Below are 26,562 nucleotides of genomic sequence, written 5' to 3' on the forward strand. Positions count from 1 at the left end.
AGCAGGAATGGAGCTGGCTGCTGCAAGAGTTCCTTCACTGGAGGGTATTTCTCCTCTCTCCTCCCACACACAGGAACACGCGGGTGAGTTTTGGAACACGCGGGTGAGTTTTCCTCTGCCCACTGTGGTCCGCAGCCCAACCTTCCCCTCCTCACCCTCTGCTTTCAGACAGACCTGCTTTTCCCTGGTGTCTGTGAGAGGTGATTCTTCGTGGTGCCAAGAATGTGGATTTTTTTTGAGAGCAGGGACTCTCACAGATATTTGCACACCCATGTTCAAAGCACATGATTCACAAGAGTCAAAAGGTAGAAGCATTCTGGGGGTCTATGGGTGAGTGGATGGGCAAGCAAAATGTGGTTATGCATACAGTAGACTGTTACTGAATCTTTACCAGGAAGGAAATTCTTTTTCTCTCTCTCTTTTTTTTCTTACTTTTTGTGGAGAATGGGGTCTCACTATATTGCCCAGGCAGGTCTCGAACTCCTGGGTTCAAGCTATCCTCCCGCCTCTGCCTCCCTAAGAGCTGGGATTATAGGCGTGAGCCACAGTGCCCCGCCAGGAGGGAAATTCTGAGAGGCCCACCAACATGCATGAGCGTTGAGGACATTGTGCTAGGTGGAATAAGTCAGCCACAAAAGGGCAAATACGTTGCGATTCCACTTACATGAGGGGCCCAGAATGGACAAATTCACAGAGACAGAAAGAGCAATGGTTACCAAAAGGAGGGAGTTAGTGTTCAACGGGTTCAGTGTTCAGTGGTGTTCAGTAGGTATGGTTTCCTATCGGGAAGATGAAAAAGTTCTTGAGATGGACAGTGATAGGGGATATGCGACAATGTGAGTACACTTAAATGCCAGTTAACCTTACACTAAAAGATGGTACAACTGTGCATTTTATGTTAAGTATATTTTCACCACAATCAAAACATTTGAAAAGAGCATGGATTTTGGAACTGGTCTGCCTGTTTCAGATCCTGCCATGAAGTCCTGCGAGCTTGAGCCAGTTCCTGGGCCTCCTGGTGCCTCAGTCCTGCGAATAACACGGGGAGCGCCTGTGCCTTGGCACACGGCTCTTTGAGTTCTCGTGTAGCACTCAGAGCTCAGCGTGGGCGAGGGCGTCACCTTTCTAGGGGCATCCATGGGGCTTGGAGAACGGAGGCTCTGGGGCGCCAAAGCAGTCTACAGGGAGAGGCCGGGGGAGCGCTTGATCACCCCCAGCCCTCTTGGGGGGTTTCACATGCTTCTCCCACTAGGTAGGGGCAACCCTCCCCACCCTCCCTTCCCTCCTGGTTCCCTGATCCTCAGTGACCTCGTCCTTAAAGACTCGACTGCAGAGTCCCTACCCGAGGACCCGCAGTGCCCTGCCCCGCGCCCCGAAGCTTCACCGCTCCTGTGTGACGGGAAGCCTGGCTCCAAGGGACTCTCAAGCGCTGGGTGCGGCTACCGGGGGCTCCTGAGGCAGCGGCTCCAGGCCCCGGGGCTGATCAGGCGTGCGGTGGGCCCGCTGCCCTCACTCCCGCCCCGGCCGCACACAAGAGGCGCGGTCAGCAGACACGTTGGACAGGGTTGGAAACCGGCTGTCTCTTCCAGGCCTCGGTTTTCGCGTCTGAAATAAACGCGCGCATCCTGGTCCTGGCGCCGCCTCTCTGCCGCGGTAATGGTTTCCACCTCTCATGAGCCCAGAGCTCCTTCCAGGCTCGAGGCAGAGGGAGTGTGCGTGCGTGTGAACGGGTCACACTCTTGTGTGAACGCGTCATACGCTTGTGAAAGACGGTGCGTGTGCACACGTGTGTGCGTGCGTGTGAACGCGTCTGGTTGCCCGAGGATGCACAGATGCACGTGTGAGTGTGCGCGTGTGTGTGCTCAGAGGACAGCTCTCAGCAAGCTGGGGACCTCCTTCCTCTCACCCCTGGGGGTTTCGGGGACCAGCCCCCAGTCTCTGGGTGCTGTGGGCTGCCCTGGGGCAAGTGCGCACCACTGTGCTCCGGCTCCGGCTCTGTGGGGACCCGGCCTTGCCGGCCCGCACCACAGGCAGTTCCACGCAGCGGCCACGGGGTGGCGCCGCAGACACGTGACTGCGGAGCGTGGCGGCTCCCGGCTCCAGGCAGCCTCGCCTCGGGCTGTGACCAGGGCGGTCAGTCTCAGGCCCAGGTCGCTGCTGCCAGGAAGAGCAGGAACAATCGCCAGTCACGCCTGCTGGTGCCCCTGTAGTGCTTATGCTCCCAGGCATAAACTGACCGCAACATGCATTATCTCCTTTTTTGTCCCTACTATTTGGAACCCTGTATTTTTTTTTTTTTCGTAAATCTGTCACTTAAAAATATCCAGGGTGGAGCTAAAAGTACAGACGCTGCTCAACTTACCGCTGGCTGCGGCCCCATGAGGCCACTGCGAGTGGAAAATGACACTCCACCTGACTACCGAATAGCACAGCATGGAGGCCCACGTTGGCCCGCTGGGAACACTACCCTGAGCCTGCAGTGGGGAGAAGTATCAATACCAAGCCTGTTTTGTAGTCAAGTGTCAGATACCTCATGTAATCATTGACTACTGTACTGAAAGCGAAAAACCGAGTGGCCGTATGGGACTTAAACGAGGGTTTCTGCTGACTGTGGATGACTTTTGCATCACTGTAAAGTTGAAAACTGTTAAGTGGAACTGCGGTAAGTCAGGGGTTGTGTGCACTGGAGACCTGAGTTCTGCCGCTCTGTAGCTGTGTGACTTTGGACACATATTTGAGCCTGAGTGTCTTTTACACAAAATAGATTTCTTAGCATAACACACACATGTGTACGTGCCCATGAGTGTGCACGTGTGAGTTTGCATGAACACATCTGTGTATGCATATGTGTGCACATCTGTATGTGTCTGTGTAAGTCTGTATGTGCATTTTTGTGTATGTCTGTGTGTGCATATGTTTGTACATGTGTGTGCTGTGCATGTGTATGTTAAGTCCCTGGGGTGGAGCTGAGGAGTTGAGGGGAGATGCTGGGAAGGGAGCCAGCACCAGGCGTTTGTTGGCCAGGAGAGAAGCTGCCATCCAGATGCAACCTGGGGCTCCTGCTTCAAGGCCACAAGGCTTTGGGAGTGAGGAAGCTGGGGGCTGGAGCAGGGCAGTCCTGCACCTCAGAGGAGGTGCCCAGCAAGGCCAGGAGGATGGAGAGAGTGCTGGAGAATGGGGGGAATCTGAGGCATCAGGAAAGGAAGGCACAGGCCACGGAGAGGGCAGCTGGGCCCTGGGTGAGGCCAGCCCTCGGGAAGGGGGTGCCACAGGCAGGGGAGTACCCAGATGGAGAGCCCAGGGGTACAGACCCATGGGTGCATGCCAGTGGGGGTGCTCCTGAAACAGAGCAGCGTTATCCAACAAGCAAGATTGGGACAACTAGTTATTCCATTTAAAAAAACAGGTCAATGTCAGTCCTCATACTATGCTTTAAAATAAGCTCCAGATGGACTCACACTTTAAATGTAAAGAAAAAAAGGCAAAAAGAAAATAAAGAAAAGGCTTGTGAACAGGTGGTTATTTGGGAGCAATCCCAGGATGCAGGAGAGAGGGGATGGAGCTGGGCCAGGTCTGGGGAAGGGAGAGAAGCCGGGCCGAGACCAGGGCCTGAGAACCCATTCCAGCCAGCAGTGCCTTCTGTGCACTTCCGCAAGCTCACATGTTCTTCCAAAGTTGCCATCATGGAGAGGTAGGCTTCCATGTAGTCTTGACTCCATTCGATTTGAATCCTTGGGTCGCTTTTCCTGTGATCATACTCAACCCTGATACAGCCATTGCTGGGGCCTCCCCTGGCTTTTGGTCCACATTCTTTCCTCCTACCCCGAGGCCGGCCATGGGCCTCCCAAAGGCTGGCTGGGAGGACCTCCCTGCCACGGCCGTGCTCTTGATCTGCCCATGCTGTCGCCTCCATCTCCTCCTCCCTCTCCATCCTCACCACCAGTGCTCGCGTCAGTGGGAGCTTTCCACTCACCAAGCCCAGGCAGGTGCGTCACGTGAATTTCTCTTGGGCCTCGCACTAGAGGTAGAGGTGCCATTGTCACCCCACCTGCTGAGGATACCCTGGTGCTGGCAGTGGCTACCCAAGACCAAGGGTGTCGCCATCTCCATCCTGTGCCCACCCAGCCCTGCCCCCTGGGCTCCCTTCAAATCTTTTTTTTTTTTTTTTTTTTGAAATGGAGTCTTGCTCTCTCTCCCAGGCTGGAGTGCAGTGGTGCAGTCTCAGCTCACTGCAACTTCCACTTCCCCGGTTCAAGCAATTCTCCTGCCTCAGCCTCCCAAGTAGCTGGGACTACAGGCGACTGCCATCACGCCCAGCTAATTTATTTTGTATTTTTAGTAGACACGGGGTTTCACTATGTTGGCCAGGCTGGTCTTGAACTCCTGACCTCGTGATCTCCCTACCGCAGCCTCCCAAAATGCTAGGATTACAGGCATGAGCCACGGCACCCCACCCCTTTCAAATTTTAACAGAGAAGTCCCCGAAGTTTCCTTGGGTCCATTGGATGGATGGGCCTCTTGGACCCCTCAGCCTCTGGGCTTCCCTTGAGGTCCTGGAGCTATGTGGGCTCCACCTCTGGGAAGGTGGACCCCCATGCATGTGTCCTGCTGTCACTGTTTCTATGGAGTCTGGCTCACACTCAGTGAGCCATAAGGGCTTGTTCAAGGTCATCTGTCCCACTGATTTCAGACTCAGGGTGGAGTCTGAAATCATCAGTCCCCTACAGTGCACTCAGAGCCCTGTCTGGACTAGGGCACACACACATGCATGCTCATATGAACACACATATGCATATGCACACACACATGCAAGGCTGCAAGGCGCATGCACACACACATGTACAGGCACACACATGCACGTTCACATGCACAAGCACACATGCACAGGCACTCATGCACCTAGAGCCTTCTCATCTCTGCACTTTGAGTCCTCCCTCCCCTTGCCCATCCTTGCCCATCCTTCAAGGCCTCAGTCAAAACCATCTTTTACAAATGTCTCTGGTTGACTTTCCTTTTTGTTTTCTCTCTTAGAAGAAGCGATGCTGTCCTCAGTCATCCAGCATTCACTGGGCGCTTGGTGTGTGCCAGGCCCCAACGTGGGTCTTGGGCATGTTCCAGTCCTCATGTCCTCAGGGCTCCTCGGTGAGTCGAGGGTGAGGAGGACACGGAGGCACAGGAGGCCATGGGGCAGGTCTGGGTCCACTCAGGCTCCAGAGCTCAGCCCTCCCTGCCGAGTCAGGGTGAGCAGGACAGATGCCTGCTCCTGGAACTTGGAGGGCGCGATGAACACGCAGGCAGGGAGGCTCCAGGCTCAGGGTCTGTGGAGCAGAGAAAGGAAGCTTCCAGGACAGCAAATAATTCCTGGAGTGCCAGGGCAACAGGGGAACCTGGGTGGAGGAAAGCGTGAACAGGGCAGAGGTTGGAGGTGGATGTGGCCCCCGAGCATGTCGGAGGCGACTGAGCTGCTCCATGACTTTGGGCGCCTTCGTTCATCCCTGCATTTGCACATTTGTTAAACAAACCTACTGAGACACTTGTTTTCTTTCCATGGTCCGTATATTAGGAATATAGAGTTAGCTTCCTGGGGAAATTCTAAAGAAGTATTCTTAGAGAAGAAACCAGGAGGCATCGTTGTGGGATGTTGGTCCAGGGTCTTGGGTGTATCCTTTGGTATTTTGCGGGTCAGATTAGCACGAATTGTGTCCCCAGGTGTTGAGACTGCAAAGTGCAGGTTCCCTCCTGCCCGCACTGATGCCTTCGGGGGATGGCCTGTCTGCTCTTCTAAGAACAGTTAACTCAGTCTCAGCTGACCTCAGCTACCTGTGCTTTCTCCAGCCAGGCTCTGTGTTTTGTGCTTTCACTCTCAAAACAACCCTGTTATTATCCCTGTCCCACAGACGAGGATGCTGGGCCCCTGAGAGGCTCAGTAGGTGCCTGAAGGTCTTCCAGCCAGGAGGTGGCAGAGCCAGGGCCGGCCTGGCCTGAGGACTCCGAAGCTCCCACGGGCACAGCTCCTTTGTGCCAGCTGTGTCGGAGTTTTCTGTGGTCCTCACAGCCATCTTCCTGGTCGGCTGAGGTACAGACAGGGTGGAACTAGGACCGCCAAGCTAGAACCAGAGCTCGTTCCTAAGCAGGGCACCCGGGCCCTGCCTACGGTGCTGGGCAGGTTCCTGGTGTGGAGGGTGGGCTCAGATCCTGCTGTCACTGTGACCATGGGGCTTTTCTAGGCACCCTCCTGACTGCTAACACCAGGAGGGCCTATGATGGGGGACCGCTGCCCCATGACGTGTGCCAGGTTTCTGCACATGACCGCTGGGAAAGGCTGGCTCTGGGCTGGGTGGACCCGCACTGCCCGCTGGCCCCTGCACCCAGATGGTGCAGCCCACACCCCTCTGATGCCCACCCACGCTCAGCCCTGGGACTTCCCTCCTTCCGCCGTGTCTGACCCTGGTTGCCCTGGTTCTGCCACCGGCTCGTAGCAGCCCTTCCGGAAGCCACGTCCTCCAGGGAGATTTGATTATGTCCTGGTGGTGCGACCTCGCTAATGCAATCAGGAAGTTTTCTCAAGACTTCAGCTGCTTTGTTGGCGGCCAGGCCTGGCTCTCAGCAGCTCTGCAGGCTGGAAGGGCCCAAGAGACCCTCCACCCACTGGGGGTCTCCAGCAGTGGGGAAGGCTCCGGAGCGTTGCTCTTTGCTGCTCTGCTCTCCTCCCTTCTTGGGGTAAGCTCCTTGGCTCTGATTTTATTTGGAATCATTGAGAGCCTGTATCTGTCTAGAAAAAGCAGATGAAGAATCAGCACCATGGAGAATACTCCAGAAAGTAGTCATTTTCTATCAAGGTTAGGCTCTTAATTGAAAATTTTAAGAGGAGAGGAAATTAGGGGAGAATCCAGATATTCTCTCCATTATGGTAAACAGCTGTAATCAGAGCCCGAGAGCTGCGCTCACTCCCAGGGGTTCTCCCAGGGTTACCAGAGCTGTCACGGTCACCTTCACCGACCTGCACTGTTGTCAGTGGGAGGGGCTGGCGGGGTCAGGGGGTGCTCTGGGAAGTGGATCCAGGAGGGCTGGGCTGGATCCGGGGGTGCTGAGTTCAGAGGTGACTCTGCTTAGCAAGTGTGAAATACCGGACAGGGCCTTCCAGGCAGAGGGAAGATTGAGAACTGCGGCCAAGCAAATGCGTCTGGGAGCCTTAGTTGAGGGTCTAAGTTTTCCCAGCAGGGCAAGGTTGAGGGTGAGGATGTTGCAGGCCAATTTTCTACAGCCTCAGAGTGAGGACAAGAAGCGGGAGACGGGCCACAGGGATGAGGGTGCCTGCTCCCTGCAGCAGGGTGCACACCACGGCCGTGCAGAGGCACCCGGCGGCAGGTATTGGGTGTGTCCTTCCTGTGTGTGTCTTAGGGGCTGGGCACGGCCTGATGGGCCCCCTTTGCTCACAGTTGCAGGAGCCCATCCATGTGGGGTCCTGCTGAGCTGACTTCCATAGGGCCAGGAAGGACTGACCCGGCCTCCTTGCTCACTTCGCCTTTTGGACAGTGTCCTGTAGGTTTCTGTGAGCAGAGCACACAGAAAGGAGATGCCCAGTAATTTCACTTAAAAACATTTTTTTAGATAACAGCAAAGGTTCTTCAAAGCTCATACTGTTAGATATTTCTGAGGCAACAGCAGAAGGAAATTAATAGCTAGAGAAAGGAGGTCCACACTCATTAATTGCAGTCAATAACATAGTGTGATTTTATAAGAAGGACAAAAGAAATTAATACTTTTTCATGAGTTGTAAACATGTTAAAAAATAAACAAATTTATTTGTTATGTTGAAGAAGATAGTAAGAAAATTTCAGTCCACTATCACATTATCGTTCTCTCATATTGGAAATGGTTTAAAAGATGGCGCTTCATCTATTCATTTATTCATTAAATCAATCAACAAGTGTGTATTGAGAACTGTGGTGGTAGTAAAATATGCCCAAAAATCCTCTGACACTTCCCCCATGAAAGAGGTTAATTCCCTTGCGTTTGGATACGGACTGACATATGACATTGTGAATGAACACGACGCAGTGGAGATGCTGCTGCTTGACTCCCAGATGCATTAGAAAGGGGGTGCAGTTCTACAGGGCTCTCTGGGGCATGTGTCTTGGGAGTCCTAAGCTTAAGATAAGGACAGTTTTTGACAGTGATATTCGTTTTATTTCATCTTTCAGTAGATGGGGTTCTACATATAATCAGATTGCCACTTGGGGCCTAACAATTAATGGAAATTTTCAAATGGAGTTGGAGGTTGCCATGTAGGACTTCCTCCAACAGCAGTTCCATTTGGGCATGGAGAATATGTAAGTATTTGCAGGAATGGTCCAGGCACGGTGCCTCACACCTGTAATCCCAGCACTTAGGGAGGCCAAGGGGGCAGATCACTTGAGTTTGGGAGTTCGAGACCAGCCTGACCAACGTGCAGAAACCCTGTCTGTACTAAAAACACAGACATACACACAAATTAACTGGGCATGGTAGCACATGCCTGTAATCCCAGCTACTCAGTAGGCTGAGGAGAATCACTTGAACCCAGGAGGCAGAGACTGCAGTGAGTTGAGATCACGCTATTGCACTCCAGCCTAGTCAACAAGAGTGAAACTCCATCTCAGAAAAAAAAAAAGTATTTGCAGGAATGTACCGTGCAGTTTCTAAAGTAATCAATGTCATAAGCACTGTTCTTAGCTGCATGCACCATTTTGGAATGCATAAGCAGATGTTGAATTTGTATTGCTTCAAGGCTGTAAATGTCAGTAGCAGGAGTCAAGCTCAGTCCCCAGAAAGAGTGGGCCTGTGATTACCCCCCATACATTTTCCAGATGTTTCCCAGTGTCTGTCGTCATCACCTGATCCTGCCAGTTTATATTTCTCTTTACTATTTTTTCAGTTTATTTTAATTAGAAAAACTGTCACCTCAAGTTTACACATTTATAAATTCTCTTCAAACTATTATCTTTATAAAACAGGGTCTAAAATGCAAAGTTATGCAAAGTCTAAAGGGCTAGTGAGAATTAAACTGCAGAGGAGTATGCCTTCTCTCCCCTTTCCTCCCTTTGCATGCAGGGGAAAATTTCACAAAATCCCGTGTATTTGAGATTGTTATGCATATCAGAAAGGAGCATGGACTTAAGTCCATTGTAAAATTCTTTTCTAGAATTCCTAAGATTAAAAGGGAGAGATCAGGTTCTGTCAGGCTTTTGTTAGTGCTTTCCCCTAGTCTTTGCATTTTGTCCTTCTCCTCCCCCTCTCCTTTCTTCTACTTTTCCCAGAGAATCCAAATTTGGATTCAATGAATTTGTCAGCCTCATAAAATACTGAGATGTGATTGTATTAGTTTATTTTCACACTGCTATAAAGACATACCTGAGACTGGGTAATTTATAAAGAAAAGAGGTTTAATTGGCTCACAGTTCCATAGGGCTGGGGAGCCCCCAGGAAACTTACAACCATGGTAGAAGGGGAAGCAAACATGTCCTTCTTCACAAGCCAGCAGGGGAGAGAAGTGCAGAGTGAAGGGGGGAAAGTCTCTTATAAAACCATCAGATCTTGTGAGTGTTCGCTCTGTATCACAAGAACAGCATGGGGAAATTGCCCCCATGATCCTATCACCTCCCATGAGGTCATTTCCCCAATTAATGGGGATTACAATTCAGATTATAATTCAAGATGAGAGCCAGACCATATCAGTGATTAAAGGCGAGTTAATCCTATGGGATTCTGCAATCTTCAAAAAAGAGTTTGTTAATCCCAGTAAATAGTGGCCTTTCAAGAAAGATATTTTTAATGAAATATACTTTCTGATGCTTGCATTCACTACAACATCCCAGCCTCCACTACCATTGAGAATAATAAATATATATATGTGTGTGTATATATACACACACACACACACATATATGTAACTATATAGATTTCAGAGAGAAGCATGCCACTTCTCAAAATGTGTTACCATAGAACACACTAAGAACTGATGAATGAGTTAAACTGGTTAAATTCATCTTTAGCTTATGAATTTCTTCCTTTCTTCTTTTTGCCATTAGTCAAGATGGGAGTCTTAATTTTTGTTTCAGCAAATGTACACCATTGCTACACAGAAAAACAATTGTTGCTGTATTGACATGCAACAATATGAATAGAAGTGTTAATAAGTTAATTCATGATCATGCTTTTATATCTAAATATAAATAAAGGAAAATGTTTTAAAATAGGAAAATAAAAATATAAATATATGTAAATATAGAGCTACATTTATTATATTTTATAATCTATAATATTCTTTAATGTAAAAATAAACTGTGAACCTATTCAGTTTAGAAAATAAAGTCTTTATATTTGAGCCTAAAAAGCTGTGTTTTCATTTCCAAATTGAGGCACTTTACAAGTAGGTGTCAAAGCACACCATTTTCTTTTAATTATGTAGTAAATTATGTACCATGAAAACTTCCTGGGAGATTATTGAGAAAGGACGTTCTTGGCACAGAGACAGCCATACGAAAAATTGATTGGGGTCTTCAGCATGGCAGAAGAGAAGCATGAGAAATGGAAAAGAAATATTATAAGAGGACAGATAATTATGATAACTGGATGTCTTGGCTAAGTGATTATTACAGTCAGTATTAGAAACTTGTCACCTATTGGTTGACTAATTTGTAGAGATCTCCAGGGAGACACTAGAATATATTGAGCTCTGGGACCCAGCTACCTGGTACATATGGTTGTTCTGCTACTTTCTGCCTATGTGGCCACGGGCAGCCTCCTTAATCTCTTTGCGCATCAGTTCCCTCATCTGTAAAATGGGAATAATAATCATGCCTTCTATGTGGACTTGTGATGAGAATTAAGTGAGTTCAGTAAAACACTATAAAAAGTTCCTGGAATACAGTGAACATCCATATGTCTGCTGTTAAGAATATTATTTGTTGTAAAGGCCAGGGACCGGTACCAGTCTGTGGTTTGTTAGGAACCAGGTGGCACAGCAGGAGGTGAGCAGCAGGCCATGGAGAAACGCTTCATCTGTTATTTACAGCCACTTCCCATCACTCATATTATTGTCTAAGCTCCACCTCTTGTCAGATCAGCAGTGGCGTTGAATTATCATAAAAGCACCAATCTTATTGTGAACTGTGTGTGTGAGGGATCTGGGATCTAGGTTGCATGCTCCTTAGAATCTAATGCCTGATGATCTGTCACTGTCTCCCATCACCCTCAGATGGGACCATCTAGTTACTGGAAAACAAGCTCAGGACTCCCACTGATTCTAAATTACGATGAGTTGTATAATTATTTAATTATATATTATTACAATGTAATAATAATAGAAATAAAGTGAACAATAAATGTAATGTTCTTGAATCATCCTGAAATCACACCCTCCAACTCCTGGATGGAGAAATTGTCTTCCATAAAATCAGTCTCTGATGACAAAAAGGTTGGGGACTGCTGTTGTAAACCATTGAGTAGAGTGTTAGAGAAATCTTTGCCATGGTGTGATCATTCAGTTTTGACCTCTACAAACCAATGCATCTACGGGAGAAATTCATCATCAGATTTCAAAACAGACACTTATTTTGTTACAGCCAAATTCCTTAAACATAGTACTGAGTAAAAGATGTAATCAAAACGAGCAGTTCATGTAGATTGAGAAAGTCTTTTGTCATCATCTCCTTGGCTATTGGTTTTATCCTATTTAGTATTTAGTTTAACACCACATTTAAAATATGAAGATATGGAGAGTCAATTTTTAATATCAGCAATCTTATTGGATCCTTTCGTAATGATAATACGTTGACAGTGCTTGGTTTAGCACCCTCTTTCATTAAAATTGTGGTTGATCTCCTCAGATTCCTTAAGGAAATCCTGACTAGCAAGACTGCCTCACAGAACAATGTGTGTAGTTGGTAAAGTTGAGAATAAGCATCTTGCCACCTCTTATTTCAGTCATACATACAAACGCAAAAGTCATATTTCAACATGCTCTTCCTGCTCTATGCCCTCACTATTGGGGCTTTATTTTGCTATGTTTATAGAAATGTTTTTATATGCTTCGTTTAGTAAATGACATCAAATTCTGGAAATATTAGGATTGTGAAGTTTATTACTTGAAGCTCTCTCTGTGCTGCAAAATCCACTGTACCTTGATACCTAATGATTTGCAAAACATCATGCTTGTTCATAGTTATGTGCCCACTGAAAAATCCTAAAATTAGCAGCAATGTGTTGTTTAAATGTGTCTTTGGAAGAAGGACAACCTGGAACTGTTGAAGTCACTGTTTATACACATGGCTTTTGAGAAGATGAAAGTGCACACTGGGGCCAGGTGCGGTGGCTCAAGCCTGTAATCCCAGCACTTTGGGAGGCTGAGGTGGGCGAATCACTAGGTCAGGAGATTGAGACCATCCTGGCTAACACTGTGAAACCCTGTCTCTACTAAAAATACAAAAAATTAGCCGGGCGTGGTGGCGGGCGTCTGTAGTCCCAGCTACCTGGGAGCCTGAGGTGGGAGAATGGCCTGAGCCTGTGAGGCGGAGCTTGCAGTGAGTCGAGATCGCGCCACTGCACTCCAGCCTGAGCGACAGAGGGAGACTCCGTCTCAAAAAAAAAGTAAGAAAGAAAGAAAAAAAGAAAATGGAAGATGATAAACATATGCCTTAAATATTTATAACTAAATCATATATTCACAAATGAAAATAGCTTCTTTTGTTGAAATAATAAGAGGGCAAATGTAATTCTAGTGGACTCAAAGAACTTAAATGCTGCCTAAGTATCTGGCATAGTACACAGGAGTGACTTTGTGATAAAGATTATATTTAATATCCACTTTTAATAATCTTAATTCAATAAATTGAGCAACACAAAACTCAGGAATATTTTTTCCTATTTAAAAGAATGTGCTTAAATAGCATTCGCTGACAGATAGCTACTTCAGTAGATAAAATATCCTTTTAATATAATGCCAGACTCTTCACGCCCCACCCCCAACCAACTCTCCATGATCCTGTGCAGTAGCTCACCATCCTCACTTGCTTTGGGCAAAAATGACTCATAGTTCAGGTGCTAAGGAAACTGTTCATTCTATTGCATATATGTACATGGAATTATTAATTAAGCCAAGTCTTTGTGCATGCATTGGAAACTTAATTAGCAGAGTGGATTTTTGAAACAAATTATTTCTTCAAATCACCTAGTCCATAATAGTATTTTTCCCTCTGGGCTACAATTTGAAGAATTTTAATCATATCCTTTTCTCAGGCCTCTTTTCATTAAGCAAACTATTTATATGAAATACTTGGCAAGCCAGAACAAATCCCACATTATTCTTAGCAAATCAACAACAACAAAATCCCTTTAAATACGTAGTTAATGTATCCCAACATTTGTAAATCCAAAGTTCGTGCTTGGGGTATATGTGTGTGTTTCCAAATTCAAAGGCCTAAACGTGATGTGCTTTTCAATGAAAAAATTTCAGGTCAGAAAGAAAGTAGGAAGAAACTAGAAACCATTGGAAGATGGGAAAATATCTTCAATTTCAAATTTCTCTTCCCTCTACAGTTTCTTTTTCATCTATGATGTGGTTGAAAGAACGTTGCCAGGAGAGCTTAGACAAAGAGATGTCCTCCTGTCTCCTCCACTCACTGGACGTGTCCTTGGTTACATAGAGGATGTTATCCAGGTCTGTACTGCCTCAGGTACACCATATTAAGAGTTTGAATAATACAATTTCTCAGTGTCTAGAGTTCTATGAGTCTCAGATGCTCACTGCTTTCTGCATTGTGAACATGATTTTATCTATCAAAATAGCTTTATCTCAGATAATAATGCTTTGTACAGATGAATAGAGGAGTAGTGTCTATAAAGAAACTGAATTGCTCACTTGTTCTCTGCTTCTTGCCTTTGTCTTATGACTTACAGGTTAAGAATGGTGTTTGGGCCATTGCCTCCTTATGCCTGGTTACCCTTTCCCTCCTGCACACATAGGAACCAGCCCTTCCTGCCCCCTGACACATAGGCTGAGTCAGTGAGAAACCTCTTTCCCTGCCCCCTAAAAGGTCCTGTGTTGTGACAATAAAACCACAAGATTTTGAAGAAGGCTGCACCTCTGCAACCTCTGCATTGAACTGCATGAAGCACAGTCACTCATCACCAGGCCTACAGTGGGCTGACTCTACATGAAGATGCACATCCAGAGATTCATTTTCCTCGCCCCGGGTCTGTGGAGTTATAAAGAAGGAAGTAATTAAGCATCTTGTTGTTGAACGGTCAAGAGGGAAATGACACTGAGTGAGTAACCTTAAGCAAGTCATAAAGGTGCATGAGAAGGGTTTGCCACGGAGAAGAATGAGGGTCCAGGCAGAAGGCTCCAAGACAATAAAGAGATGAGGAAGTAGGCCGGGCACAGTGGCTCATGCCTGTAATCCCAGCACTTTGGGAGGCCGAGGCGGGCAGATCACGAAGTCAGGAGATTGAGACCATCCTGGCTAACATAGTGAAACCTCATCTTTACTAAAAATACAAAAACAAAATTAGCCGAGTGTGGTGGCGGGCACCTGTAGTCCCGGTTACTCAGGAGCCTGAGGTGGGAGAATGGCATGAACCCGGGAGATGGAGCTTGCAGTGAGCTGAGAAAGCGCCAAGGCACTCTAGACTGGGCGACAGAGCAAGACTCCGTCTCAAAAAAAAAAAAAAAAAAAAAAAAAAAAAAAAAAAAAATGAAGTAATAAAAGGCAACTGAGTGACCTAGGAGGCCAGGGCTATGAAACACACTCTTCACCTGCTGCCACTACATCTTGTCTGATGATGTGAACCACCACATTCAAAAGTAACATATTATCTTCTTAATTTAGGTTCCTTTACTCAAAATGCTGTTTAAAATACCTTAGTTCATAAGTGCACAGGTTATTAACTATACATTGCTCTGACCTACATTACGGGTGAAGGTTGAAAATTAAGCCAATAACATAAATAGTTAGTACAGAAGTCACTGATTTAGAATAAGTTATGTTTTTAATCAATGTGTTTAAATTTTCATTGGGTTGGTTTCAGGGTCATTAGAACATTTTGAAGGTATATACAGTTGTCCGTTGGTATCCATGAGGGACTGGTTCCAGGACCCTCCTAAGATACCAACATTTTCAAATGCTCAAGTCCCTGATATCAAATAGCATTGTATTTACATATAACCTATGCACATTCTCCTGTTACTTTAAATCACTTCTAGGTTACTTATAATGCCTAATGCAATGTTAATGCCATGTAAATGCACAGTTGTTCCACTGTATTGTTTAGAAAATAATGACAAGAAAAAAATCTGTCAGACACAATTTTAAAAAATATTTTTGATCTACAGTTGGTTGAATCCACAGAGGTACAACCTGCAGATACAGAGGACCAACTGTATATAGAACTAGAAACTCAGAATTTAAATTTTAGCTTTATTGTTGTTCAAAAGCTAATTAATACCGTTAATATTGTTGGCCACCTTGGTGACACTAACTATTCCCTTGGCCATTTTGTTCCGCCTAACTACCTCAAAACAAGAGGTTACAAATGACCACCATTTCATTTCATCTCAATGTGTGTCAGGAATTCAGGCAGATCTCCCCTGGGTGATTCTTCCATTCTGAGTGGTATCACCTCAGTTCACTAAGTGGTAGTCAGCTAGTAGCTGGACTGGTGTGGAGGGGTAATGAGAGTTTCAGGTGCATGCTGATGCCTTAACAGAGGCATCTGGAAGCCTGGATTTTGCTGAGTCCCTTTAGGTAGTCCCAGGGCCTTGCAAGGGGGACAAAAGGGGCCAACATTTACAAGATTCTCAGAGCCCTGAAACTCAGACCTGGAACTGTCATGGTGGCACTTCTTCCACACACAATTGGTCAAAGCTGTAACAGGCGAACATCAGAAATAGCCCCTGCCTCTTGATGGGAACGGTGATGGGAAAGAATCTGTGGTCAACTTTAATCTACCAAGGCCTGAGACCAAAGGGCCACACATAGAAATGAAAAGTAAAAGGTCAAATCAAACTTGGAAAGCCTGACTCCTGGGTTTAATTCTAACAATAGCATATTACTAAAATAAACTAATCCTGCATTAAGTCAGCACTGAAATAAATGATCTCTGCATTCCACTCAAGAACTTGAACTGTCATGAACAAATGCAACATGAATATTTAATGCTTTGTTTTTAGAAATAACAAATGAATTCAATCTTTGAATCCACTTGTCCTTCAATATTTATTTTACTATTCCTTTCTGCTTTTAGAAATAATTTATAAGAATTCTGTGTTTGATCATCTATTTCCATAAAAGAAGAAAGTATCAATATCCAACATGTCCAAAGCTATGATAAATTCCGATGTCACATAAAGGACTAACATACTGAAGTACAGTAATGTCAAATGGTACCAATCAAAAGAAATAAGAGGGAAAAAATCTAGAGGTGCGCAACATCAGAGACTCATATTAATTCATGAATTAATACAAAGGAATTTTCTTCATACATGTGTCATATTTCTCTGCAGGTTCTAACCTTGTCATGTGTTTTACTGAAGTTCAGAGGAGCTAATGCTCTATTAAAAACAAGAAGGAAGGCTTGAATGTAGAAACAAAAAATAGGATCTTTAATAAGATATTTACAGATATAACAAAATATATACATATCCACCCATATGACAAATAAATGAATTCAGTATCATCATCTTTCTATGTTTTATAATCAATTTTATTTTTGTTCAGGAAAGGTTAATTTCTTATTTTTATTCTATAATATATGATTGATGGCTAATTCTTTAAAAAGATATTGCTTACATGTTTTATAAGAAGAGGAACTCTGGGAAAATAAAGACTATATTTTCTGAGAAACAAAATATAAAGGATGTTGAAATTCATGCTGTGGATACTAAATATTGTTGAATATTTGAAAAGTCATCTTGGTTATTTTTTGCCTAAGCGAAAAGTCTGGGTGACTGAATGGCCAATTTGATTAAACCTTCTCCATAAAATTTGATTTCACCTCCTCAGTAAAATGAACAGATGAAACAATACAAAATAAACATGGCTGCATAAGCAAGCACTTACTTAGTTACAGCTTATTTTCAAATGCATTCTTTAAATGTGAATCTTTGTATGGTATCTCACATCAATACATATAAATATTATATCTTCAAACTAAGCACCATCCTTGGGTTGCAGTGAAAAACACTATGATTCTATAAATAGGTGCTTACATGTATGGTACTTTTTGATGGAATGTATTTATTTAATAAAATCTTATTAATTTTTTGTATTATATATTAAAATGCTTATATATAAATTTATATTTTTATTTTTTCAGTGTGAACAAAAAAATTTTAATACTGATTTCTGTTGCTTTAGACTTTCAGTCTTTTCAACATAAGAAAATAGCTGCACACTTTATTTTATTTTATTATTCTTTTTTGAGATGGAATCTCACTCTGTCACCCAGGCTGGAGTGCAGTGGGGCGATCTCAACTCACTGCAAGCTTGGCCTCCCAGGGTCACGCCATTCTCCCGCCTCAGCCTCCTGAGTAGCTGGGACTACAGGCACCCGCCATCATGCCCGGCTAATTTTTTTGTAGTTTTAGTAGAGAGAGGGTTTCACTGTGTTAGCCAGGATGGTCTTGATCTCCTGACTTTGTGATCTGCGCGCCTCGGCCTCCCAAAGTGCTGGGATTACAGGCGCAAGCCACTGAGCCCAGCCAAACATTTTAAGACTGTGTTTTATTTTAAAAAATAGTTAAACACCTAATTTTAAAAAAAAATTAAACACAATCCTAAAAATGTTTGGCTGGGCACGGTGGCTCATGTGGTGGCACACGCCTGTATTCACAGCTGCTTGAGAGGCTGAGGTAGAAGAATTGCTCGAACCCAGGAGGTGGAAGTTGCAGTGAGCCGAGATTGTGCCACTGCACTCCAGCCTGGATTACAGAGCGAGACTCTGTCTCCAAAAAAAAGAAAAAAGAAAAAAAAAGTTCATGATGTTTGATCTTGGTGGTTCTAGTAATAAGCCCTGTCTTATTTTTTCACATAGAATAAATTATGTTTTTATGCAGGATTGCATTAAATCCAGTAGTTCTTAAACAATGTTACTAAATAACCATGTAACTCCCAAATGCAGCAAGGGTGAACAATCTTCATGGTGCCCTTTCACCTCATGGAAGTCGAAGCTGTTCCTTTTGGATATTTTCCCACTTCGATGTGAAGTACATTGTTGGGGTTTCATTACGTGGCTTTTTAAAAGAAAAAAATGGTTTTGATTTCTAATTTATATAAACAGAAATCTAAAGAACAAGCATGGGAATGCATATTAAGGGTGTGGAATAATGGTAGAAGGAACATAGAGTTGGATCATCTGCAAACACGGACAATTTGACTTCTTTCTCTAACTGAATACCCTTTATTTCTTTCTCTTGCCTGATTGTCTAGGGCTTATTTTTATATGCATATATATAGCTTTTGGCAGCCTCTGACTGACATACTTCTAGTTACAAAGTTTGACACATAGATGTGAGATCTCTTTCTCTCGTTCTGTATCTCTTTGTTTCTCTCACTCTAACTTTGTCTTCCCAATCTCTTTTTCTTCCTCTTGATCCTAGTATAGAGTTCCAGAAAAAATATCAGTTTATATGTACTTATATTACGGAATCTTTTTTGAACCAATTGTTGATAGAATAACAAGATTCTCTGAATGATCCAGCATAGATTATGTATCTGGCCCTATGGCCACTAAGGATTTTTGGAAAGGTAATGGTAGGTCTTTCTTTTCAAGAAAGATACTTTGGTGTGCACTGTAATTTCTTCTTTTTTTTTTTTTTTTCAACTGTTTCTCCTTCTTTTACTTTGCATTTTATTTTGTTTTGTTTTAGAGACAAGGTCTTGCTCTGTTGCCCATAGCTCACGGCAACCTGGAACACATGGGCTCAAGCCATCTTCCTGTCTCAGCTTCTCAAGTAGCTGGAATTACAGGTATATGCCACTCTGCCTGGCTGCATTATTATTTCTCTATATATACTTTTCCAGAAGTATTCCTACCTAATACCAGAAATTATTCTATGTACAATAAGAAATGCAATCTTTCTCTCGCCAAAGGAATATAACCCCAAACAAATCTCTATCTCGCATTTTTTCCAAGCCAACGTACTGGGTAATAAGCATCTTTTGAGTCTTTTGAGACAGGTCTGGATGTGGTTTCTCATGGTCTAGCAACTTACATCTAAAAGACTAATTAACAACCTCTAACACACCCAATGTAACTCCATTAGAAAGGGGAAATGAAAATCTACTCACTACTTCCTTGGCACTACAATGATTTCTTGGATAACTAATCTAATCACCCTAGTTCTTCCCCAAGTCATGCCCCTTGCCCATCTCATCAGTGATCTTCACTGTGTCTGGTGTGTGTGTGTGTGTGTGTGTGTTTGTGTTTGCGTGCAAATACATTGGGGGTGTAATACCTAAGTCAGGAAGGGAGTTGTTAACAAGTTAATTTGAGTTTCTCTATTTTATTTATTTGACTGAAATCTCAGTATTATCTTGCCTTGTGTTTTCCATATCTCATCCTTTGTAGTACTACGGTTGTCTTGAAACAGAAAATTTATCTTTTGCAATTTTTTAATTCACTGGATGAAGTCAACCAGGGATATTTAGGCTTTGGTCACTAATCTACTCTTTGATAATGTTCTATGGAGTATTTATGCACTAACGTAAATTTATGACCTAATATATTTTAATATACTATGCTATACCTGGGTAATAGTAATGTAATTATGTAGGAAAAGAGATGCTTGGTTTTTCAGATATTCTAAGATGTCATATGTATGTGTTTTATTTCTTATGGTTCTTGATCAATTCAAAGAATTTGATGGTGTTCTCTCCTTCTTCATATTAAATGCAAGATATCTTCTTTAAGTATTGTTTTAAAACCAGCCAAGTGCAGTAGTGGGTCTCTGCCCCAGATCAGTACAAGCCACTTGTGTGTTGTGTATGACATTGGGTGTGTTTTATTTATCCAGCATAAAATTATATCATCTAGAAAGAAAAATTTTTAAGAATCCATAAAAGAGATGTATTACTTTCAGTTAGATTAACTTCATAAGCAAAGTAGTTTTTCTTTAGTTTCTTTTAGCACTTCTAGGTCAAAATAAGAAATAGAGAGGTGCAGGCCAGGTGCAGTGGCTCACACCTGTAATCCCAACACTTTGGGAAGCTGAGGTGGGCAGATCACGAGGTCAAGAGATCGAGACCATCCTGGCTAACATGGTGAAATCCTGTCTCTACTAAAAATACAAAAATTAGCTGGGCATGGTGGCACACGCCTGTAGTCCCAGCTACTCAGGTGGCTGAGGCAGGAGAATCGCTTGAACCTGGGAGATGGAGTTTGCAGTGAGCGGAGATCGTGCCCCTGCACTCCAGCCTGGCAAAAGAGCAAGACTCTGTCTCAAATAAATAAATAAATAAATAAATAAAATAATAAAAAATAAGGAAAAAGAAAAAAAAGTAATAGAAAGGTGTGACCATTTTTATCAATTGTAAAAACAGAAGCCCCTGTAGTGCTAGACTCTTAATTATTTCATTCTCCTGTTGTGTGAGTCATCTTGTTGATGGCTTAAAGTCTCAGATTACTTCCTGTCTGCGATTTCTGTGCATGGTGATGTGGCATTCTTCCTAAGGGATGAAGCATTGCCATCAATGGAAGGTTTCTGAGAATAGAAGAAACAAAGAAAAGAAAATCATGTTGAAGGCATGGAGAGTCCCTGAATGTTATGAACCTGAAAGAGCCAGTCTCTCAAGATAAAGTTCAAGTGGCTAACTGGGTTTAAATGTAAAAAGGAGCCAAAATGACCATTTGCTGATTAGAGGTCACATCTTCCTCTGAGTTTCTGGAAAATACACATATCTGCTTAACTTCAAGAATTTCATAGCTGACTGTACATGTTCATAACATCTAAACTAACCAAAAGGCTGTGGCTTGCATCCATCTATCAGAACTAAGCAAATGTGAATCCTTTATTTACATAGGAGGACCTGACTGGGAACCTGGGCAAGAACATTCCCTATAAAAGCTAGACTCCTCGTTTGTTCTCTGGAACACAGAAGGCTATGTCTCCTCAGTTTGCAAACTGTTCACTGGAATAAAATCTCTTTCCTCCAAATTCCTCTTTAGAGAACTTCTCTTCACAATATGTTAGCACATTCACATACTGTTTCTGTATTTATATAAGAACTTTGGATTCTTTCCAAATACTTCATGCTCTTGAAATCTTTTCCCTGCTTTTCTTTGAAATTTGCTTTAACTGATATTTTTATTTGCATTACTTCTTTCTTAATTTTTTTAAAGTATTTCTCCAAACTTAGAATGTTTTTACAAGACCAGTTCAGATCCACCTAAAAGAAAAACTAAAATTTATATTTGCTTTGAGCTTCCAATATTTTAACACATTTTTGTCTTATTAATTTCTAGTTATTTTCAACTTTTGAATGATCTGAATTTGCATATGTATGAATTCTCTTTTTTAAAAAAGCTTTCTTTCAGAACAATAAGATATATTGTTTTATTCTCAAGTGGAATAAAATATAAGTATTAAAGGATCTTATAAAAATATATAGTGGAGAACTTTCTGAATAATTGTAATAGAAGATAAACAGAAATGATTTCTGTTTAAAAAGAACAAGATTGTGTTCCTATGTAACCTGGAGCTTGATTTTATATATATATAAAAATATATGTTCCTACGTAAAGTGTTCCTATGTAAAATAGTCTGATTTTATACATATATATATTATATATATATCAGACCCCTGATGAGATATATATATATGTATAGGTATGGATTTTATACATATATACACACATATATATATCAGACCTCTGATGATCTATATATATATGTATATAGGTATGTGTGTGTGTATATATATGTACATATATGTACTAAATACAAAATATAGTAGTGTATATATTCTACTAAAAATGCAAAAAAATAGCTTGGCATGGTGACAGGTGACTGTAATCCCACCTACTTGGAAGGCTAAGGCAGGAGGATTGCTTGAACCTGAGATCACTCCACTGCATTCCAGGGCGAGACTCTGTTTTAAAAAAAAAAAAAAAAAAATGTTGGGATTACAGGCATGAGCCACTGCGCCCGGCCAGGTAGACTTGCAAAAGAGTTTGTTACTCTGAAGGTGAGCATTCAGTGAAGAAGTTGGTGGATAACCATGAGAAAGGTCTATGCCGAGGGTAAAAAAGGAACAAGGAGGAATATAGGAATCACTGAAGCAGTATCTACAGAAATATTTCACAGAGGTCCAAGTGATTTGGACATGACTGAGAAGGATGTACTCAAACACAGTCTGATACAGAAAGAGTTGACCAAGTGAGTCAGTCTTGATGGGTCTGAATTGAGATCAGATCAAGGTTTCAGAGTCCTCTATGTTGCAAAAGAGTTTGCTACTCTGAAAGTGAGCATTCAGGGAAGAAGTTATTGGATAACCATGAGAGAGGTCTATGCTGACGGTAAAAAAGGAGCAAGGAGGAATATAGGAATCACTGAAGCAGTATCTACAGAAGTATTTCACAGAGGTCCAAGTGATTTGGATATGACTGAGAAGGATGTACTTAAACACAGTCTGATACAGAAAGAGTTGACCAAGTGAGTCAGTCTTGATGGGTCTGAATTGAGATCAAATCAAGGTTTTGGAGTCCTCTATGTTAAGTTGTAATTGAAGGCAAGGAAGTTGCATGGGACTGCCCAAAGTAGAAGACAAAAGCAAAAAAAAGTTAGGAGGTGGAACCATGGTTACATATGCTCAAAGGAAAGGTGGTAGCATCATGGACTGAATGGAGGGGCTACTTTCTCAACACATAAAAGACCCAGGAGCAAATGCCTTAGTGCCAAGAATATTGGGTGCTGAGATGACTCTGGAACAGTTCAGGGGCACTTAAGATGAATCTACTTGGTAAAGTTTGTGGGTTAAATTACTTTTCTGAGTGGCTATGTATGTTGATCTGTATCCTTTAATTGTCCCTGAATAAATTTTGATTACTTAATATAAGCTACTATTTTTTATCTCCCCTTTCCTCCATCAGAATCTTTCATGCCATGGCATAGGGAAATGATTTAAATTAAACTTAAGACAGAGGCTGGAAAGAAATCATTCATGTTAATTCTGTTCAAAAGCTAAAAGAAAACAAGGTTTTAAGACTTCTCTAGATGCTAATGCAGTAAATTTATTTTCACCTAAAGAATTTTATGGTCCGGGAGTAGTGGCTCACCCCTGTAATCTCAGCCCTTTTGGGAGGGAGGATGGGGGAGAGGAAGCAGGGAGGGGGGAGGCTCAGATATGGCAGGCTGCAGGTCCCGAGCCCTGCTCCATGGGGAGGTGGCTGAGGCCCAGCGAGAATTCCAGCTGTGGTGCACATGGGCTGGCAGTGCTGGGGGACCCTTTGTAAACTCTGCAGCTGGCCCAGGTGCTAAGCTCCTAGCTCCTCACTGGCCTGGGCCCACAGCTCGGCCAGTCATTCCGAGTGTGGGGCCTGCTAAGCCCGCACCCGCCAGAACTCATGCTGGCCTGTGAGCACCACACACAGCCCCGTTCCCACCCGCGCGCCTCTGCCTCCACACCTCCTGGCAAGCAGAGGGAGCAGGCTCCTGCCTAGGGCAGCCCAGAGAGGGGCTCCCACAGTGCAGTCGCGGGCTGAAGGGCTCCTCAAGCGCCGCCAGAGTGGATGTGGAGGCCAAGGAGGTGCCGAGTGTGAGGGCTGCTAGCACATTGTCACCTCTTGATAGGACTCCTAGTTTCAGAGTACGCTAAAAAGGAAATAGAATGAGAAATTCACATTCATTTCTTTGTGAGTAATATAAAACTTGATGCCTAAGACCAAAAGGTAAATGAGAAATATTTTTGTCTACTGTGCTTCTTCATTTACTGATTGAAAAAAGAAAAAAAATAAAGATTAATTATTCTTCTCTTTAAGGAAATGAAGCAATGGGAATAAGTAGAATTATAGGAATGGATAGAAATAGCAATAGGGGAAAAATTAAAACAATGTATTTGCATCAACCAACAATTTGAAATACAAGGCAGGTAAAAAAGAGAGTATATAAAAACAGATTATAACTACTGCACAATTGTTAGCCTTTGATAAAGTACAATTTATTGTCTGCTTTACATCAAAATGAATTTCTTCTGGAGAAAAAATTATCCTCTTGCTTTCTGGAGCACAATATGTAAGAAGTACATTTTAGTTTTAATTTCCCTTTAGTGACAGTGACCCCTTCTGCCCTCTCCATTTTATAAATTATTGACAAAGCATCATGAAGATACCAATTGTGCAACAGCTAATTGGCCTCTCTGGTCATTTTTCAACAGCCCCCAAAAGTTCATTGGTTTTCAATAAAGGCTTTCCTGGAGTTGCAGGCGCAAACATTGTTTGCTTTTTAAATATAACATTTCTTGACCAAGGCTTGGCAAAAAATTATGAGGTTGGGATACTTGCTTGCTAGGAAAAAATGAGAATTAGAAAATATGAAATTAAATTTGAAATGTATATTTTAGAGCAAAGATAGACTTTTGCTAACTTTAGAATGGGAAAGAATGGATGTTGATATAGACAAGATTCAGTTATTATGAGAAAAGATTTAAAGATAGGCATATGTAAGTAAAATTTTGTCATACCCAAGCAATATCTTATAAATGTATCTTATAAACCTTAAACTGATATCAGGATTTTAGCTTTCAAGATGTATTATTTCTGTCTGTGCAATAAAGAATGTCTTTTTGTTGTGAAGTGATTGGGTGTAGAATGAAAACACAGACAGCTTATATTTAAATTACTGGTAGAATATTTTCCAGTCTCTTTATGGAATTTTATTTTGGTTGAGAATTGTGATGTCAAAAACAACTCTTTTGACTGACTTCTAGCTTCTATGACACTAAGACCTCTGAAGTGTGTATGCTGCAAAGGCACATCTGCAGTTGTGACCTTAGCTCTTTCTACAGGATGAACTTTAATCCAAGTAGGCGGATGTTTTGTTCCACACATTGGAGTTATATTCAAATGCTCACAAGAGAAACATCTGAAAGACTATTGGAAAGACCTTACCTTTTATCACTGATAAAACAGAAATGCAATTACTTGCCAGGGTCTCATTTCCATTTTCCATCTACATTACTTTTCTTTTGCAGTGCTTTTACAAAATTATAGTCTTCAGGTTTTGTGTGTGTGTGTTTGCGCATGTGTGTGAGTGTAAGTGAAAATGTGGTTAGAAGAGATGAAAGCAATTTTCCATATTGCTTACCTCTGCACATTTTCTGTTTTTTTAAAAGCATTATTTCAGTTGTTTATAAGAATAAAGACTTAGAAATTGTATCTCATTTTTTATTTTAGAATTTGTCCAAGAATTGTCTGTTTTTCTCAATATATGATATGCTCTAGAATAGAGGTTTTGTTCTGTTTTATCTTCCTTAAACTTTCCAAAAAATAACATTTTGTTTGATCACCTATTAAGGGTCTGTTAACTGAAAGGTAATCTATGTAAATAAAAGGAAACAACGTGTAAATTTAGGTAGAAAATAAAAATTGAAAAGAGGAGAAAAGTAATATGAAGAACACTATTTCAAAATTAATAAAACTATATTTCTATTCAGGTTCATAAATATTTTAAAAGCCTAGTGTTCTTCAGACATTCTTCCAGGAAGTTGATTTTCAAAGTATTCTTATTTTCAATTAAGAGGAAAATAAAGGGATACAGTTTAGATTATATCAATCTCAATTCAAATGAAGACATTTTGTTTTACTTTTTGAAACTCTAGAATGTAACAATCTGAACATATTTTGAAATTGTGTTCAATATGTATATTAAGTATTAAGGATAATCATTTAGAGGCACTACTTGTAGTCTAAATTAAGAGATTAAACATGGATGTGTGTGAAACAGAAATAGTGATTCAGCACCATTCCAGATTTCAAATGGTTATTTGAGAAACTTCCCACCATTTTGAGCCATCTTGTGCAACTGGATCATCACAATTTTTGTAAAGACAGTTTCTCACTACACAGTGCAATTTCTGCACTCTACACAATTTATGATTCTTAATTTCTGTATCTGTGCTGCATGCATTCAGGACGTATGAAAGACATTGGTATTGCTTTTCCTCCTTGAGTTGTAGAACTGTAATTACTGAAAGCAGACATTTTTATTCCTTATTTACCCTGGCATTTCAAGGCATTCCAAAATTGTGATGAACAGACACATTCATGTTTACAAATTTTCAGTTAAAAAAAAAAATCTTCAATGTTCCCTTTGTTTACTAAATGAGGACATTTATTTTGTAACTGGTTTGGCTCAAATTGCGGAAGGTCACCCACACATCCAGATGTTGACCATATCCTCGCTATACAATCTGGTGGTAGGAGGTTTGTTTGTATGTGCTTTGGTAATCAGAGATCACAAATAGTAATTCTGTGTGCTTGATATCTGTTATCCTCAAAAGTCATGTGATCAGAAAGAAAGACAGTCCA

The 26,562-nt window shown here is 42.3% G+C and overlaps 1 protein-coding gene and 1 long non-coding RNA gene across 3 annotated transcripts in view; one reads left to right on the top strand and one right to left on the bottom strand.

Annotated features, from left to right (window-relative positions):
- Nucleotides 1–2,522: 2,522 nt before the first annotated feature.
- Nucleotides 2,523–26,562, bottom strand: part of LOC103215729 (uncharacterized) — a 197,651-nt gene continuing 173,611 nt past the window's right edge. For both annotated transcript variants that reach the window (XR_012093912.1, XR_012093913.1), the window contains one exon: nt 2,523–6,772. This is a non-coding gene — a long non-coding RNA (uncharacterized lncRNA). The remainder of the gene's footprint in view (nt 6,773–26,562) is intronic.
- The window catches only part of ANKRD30BL (ankyrin repeat domain 30B like), a 47,467-nt gene continuing 34,606 nt past the window's right edge, over nt 13,702–26,562 (top strand). The window contains exons 1-2 of the mRNA XM_073018905.1: nt 13,702–14,307; nt 18,908–19,007. Of these exons, the coding sequence (XP_072875006.1) occupies nt 14,298–14,307; nt 18,908–19,007 (110 nt within the window). The 5' untranslated portion in view covers nt 13,702–14,297. The remainder of the gene's footprint in view (nt 14,308–18,907; nt 19,008–26,562) is intronic.

The sequence above is a fragment of the Chlorocebus sabaeus genome, chromosome 9 (genome assembly GCF_047675955.1).
Source record: "Chlorocebus sabaeus isolate Y175 chromosome 9, mChlSab1.0.hap1, whole genome shotgun sequence".
NCBI classification, from domain to species: domain Eukaryota; kingdom Metazoa; phylum Chordata; class Mammalia; order Primates; family Cercopithecidae; genus Chlorocebus; species Chlorocebus sabaeus.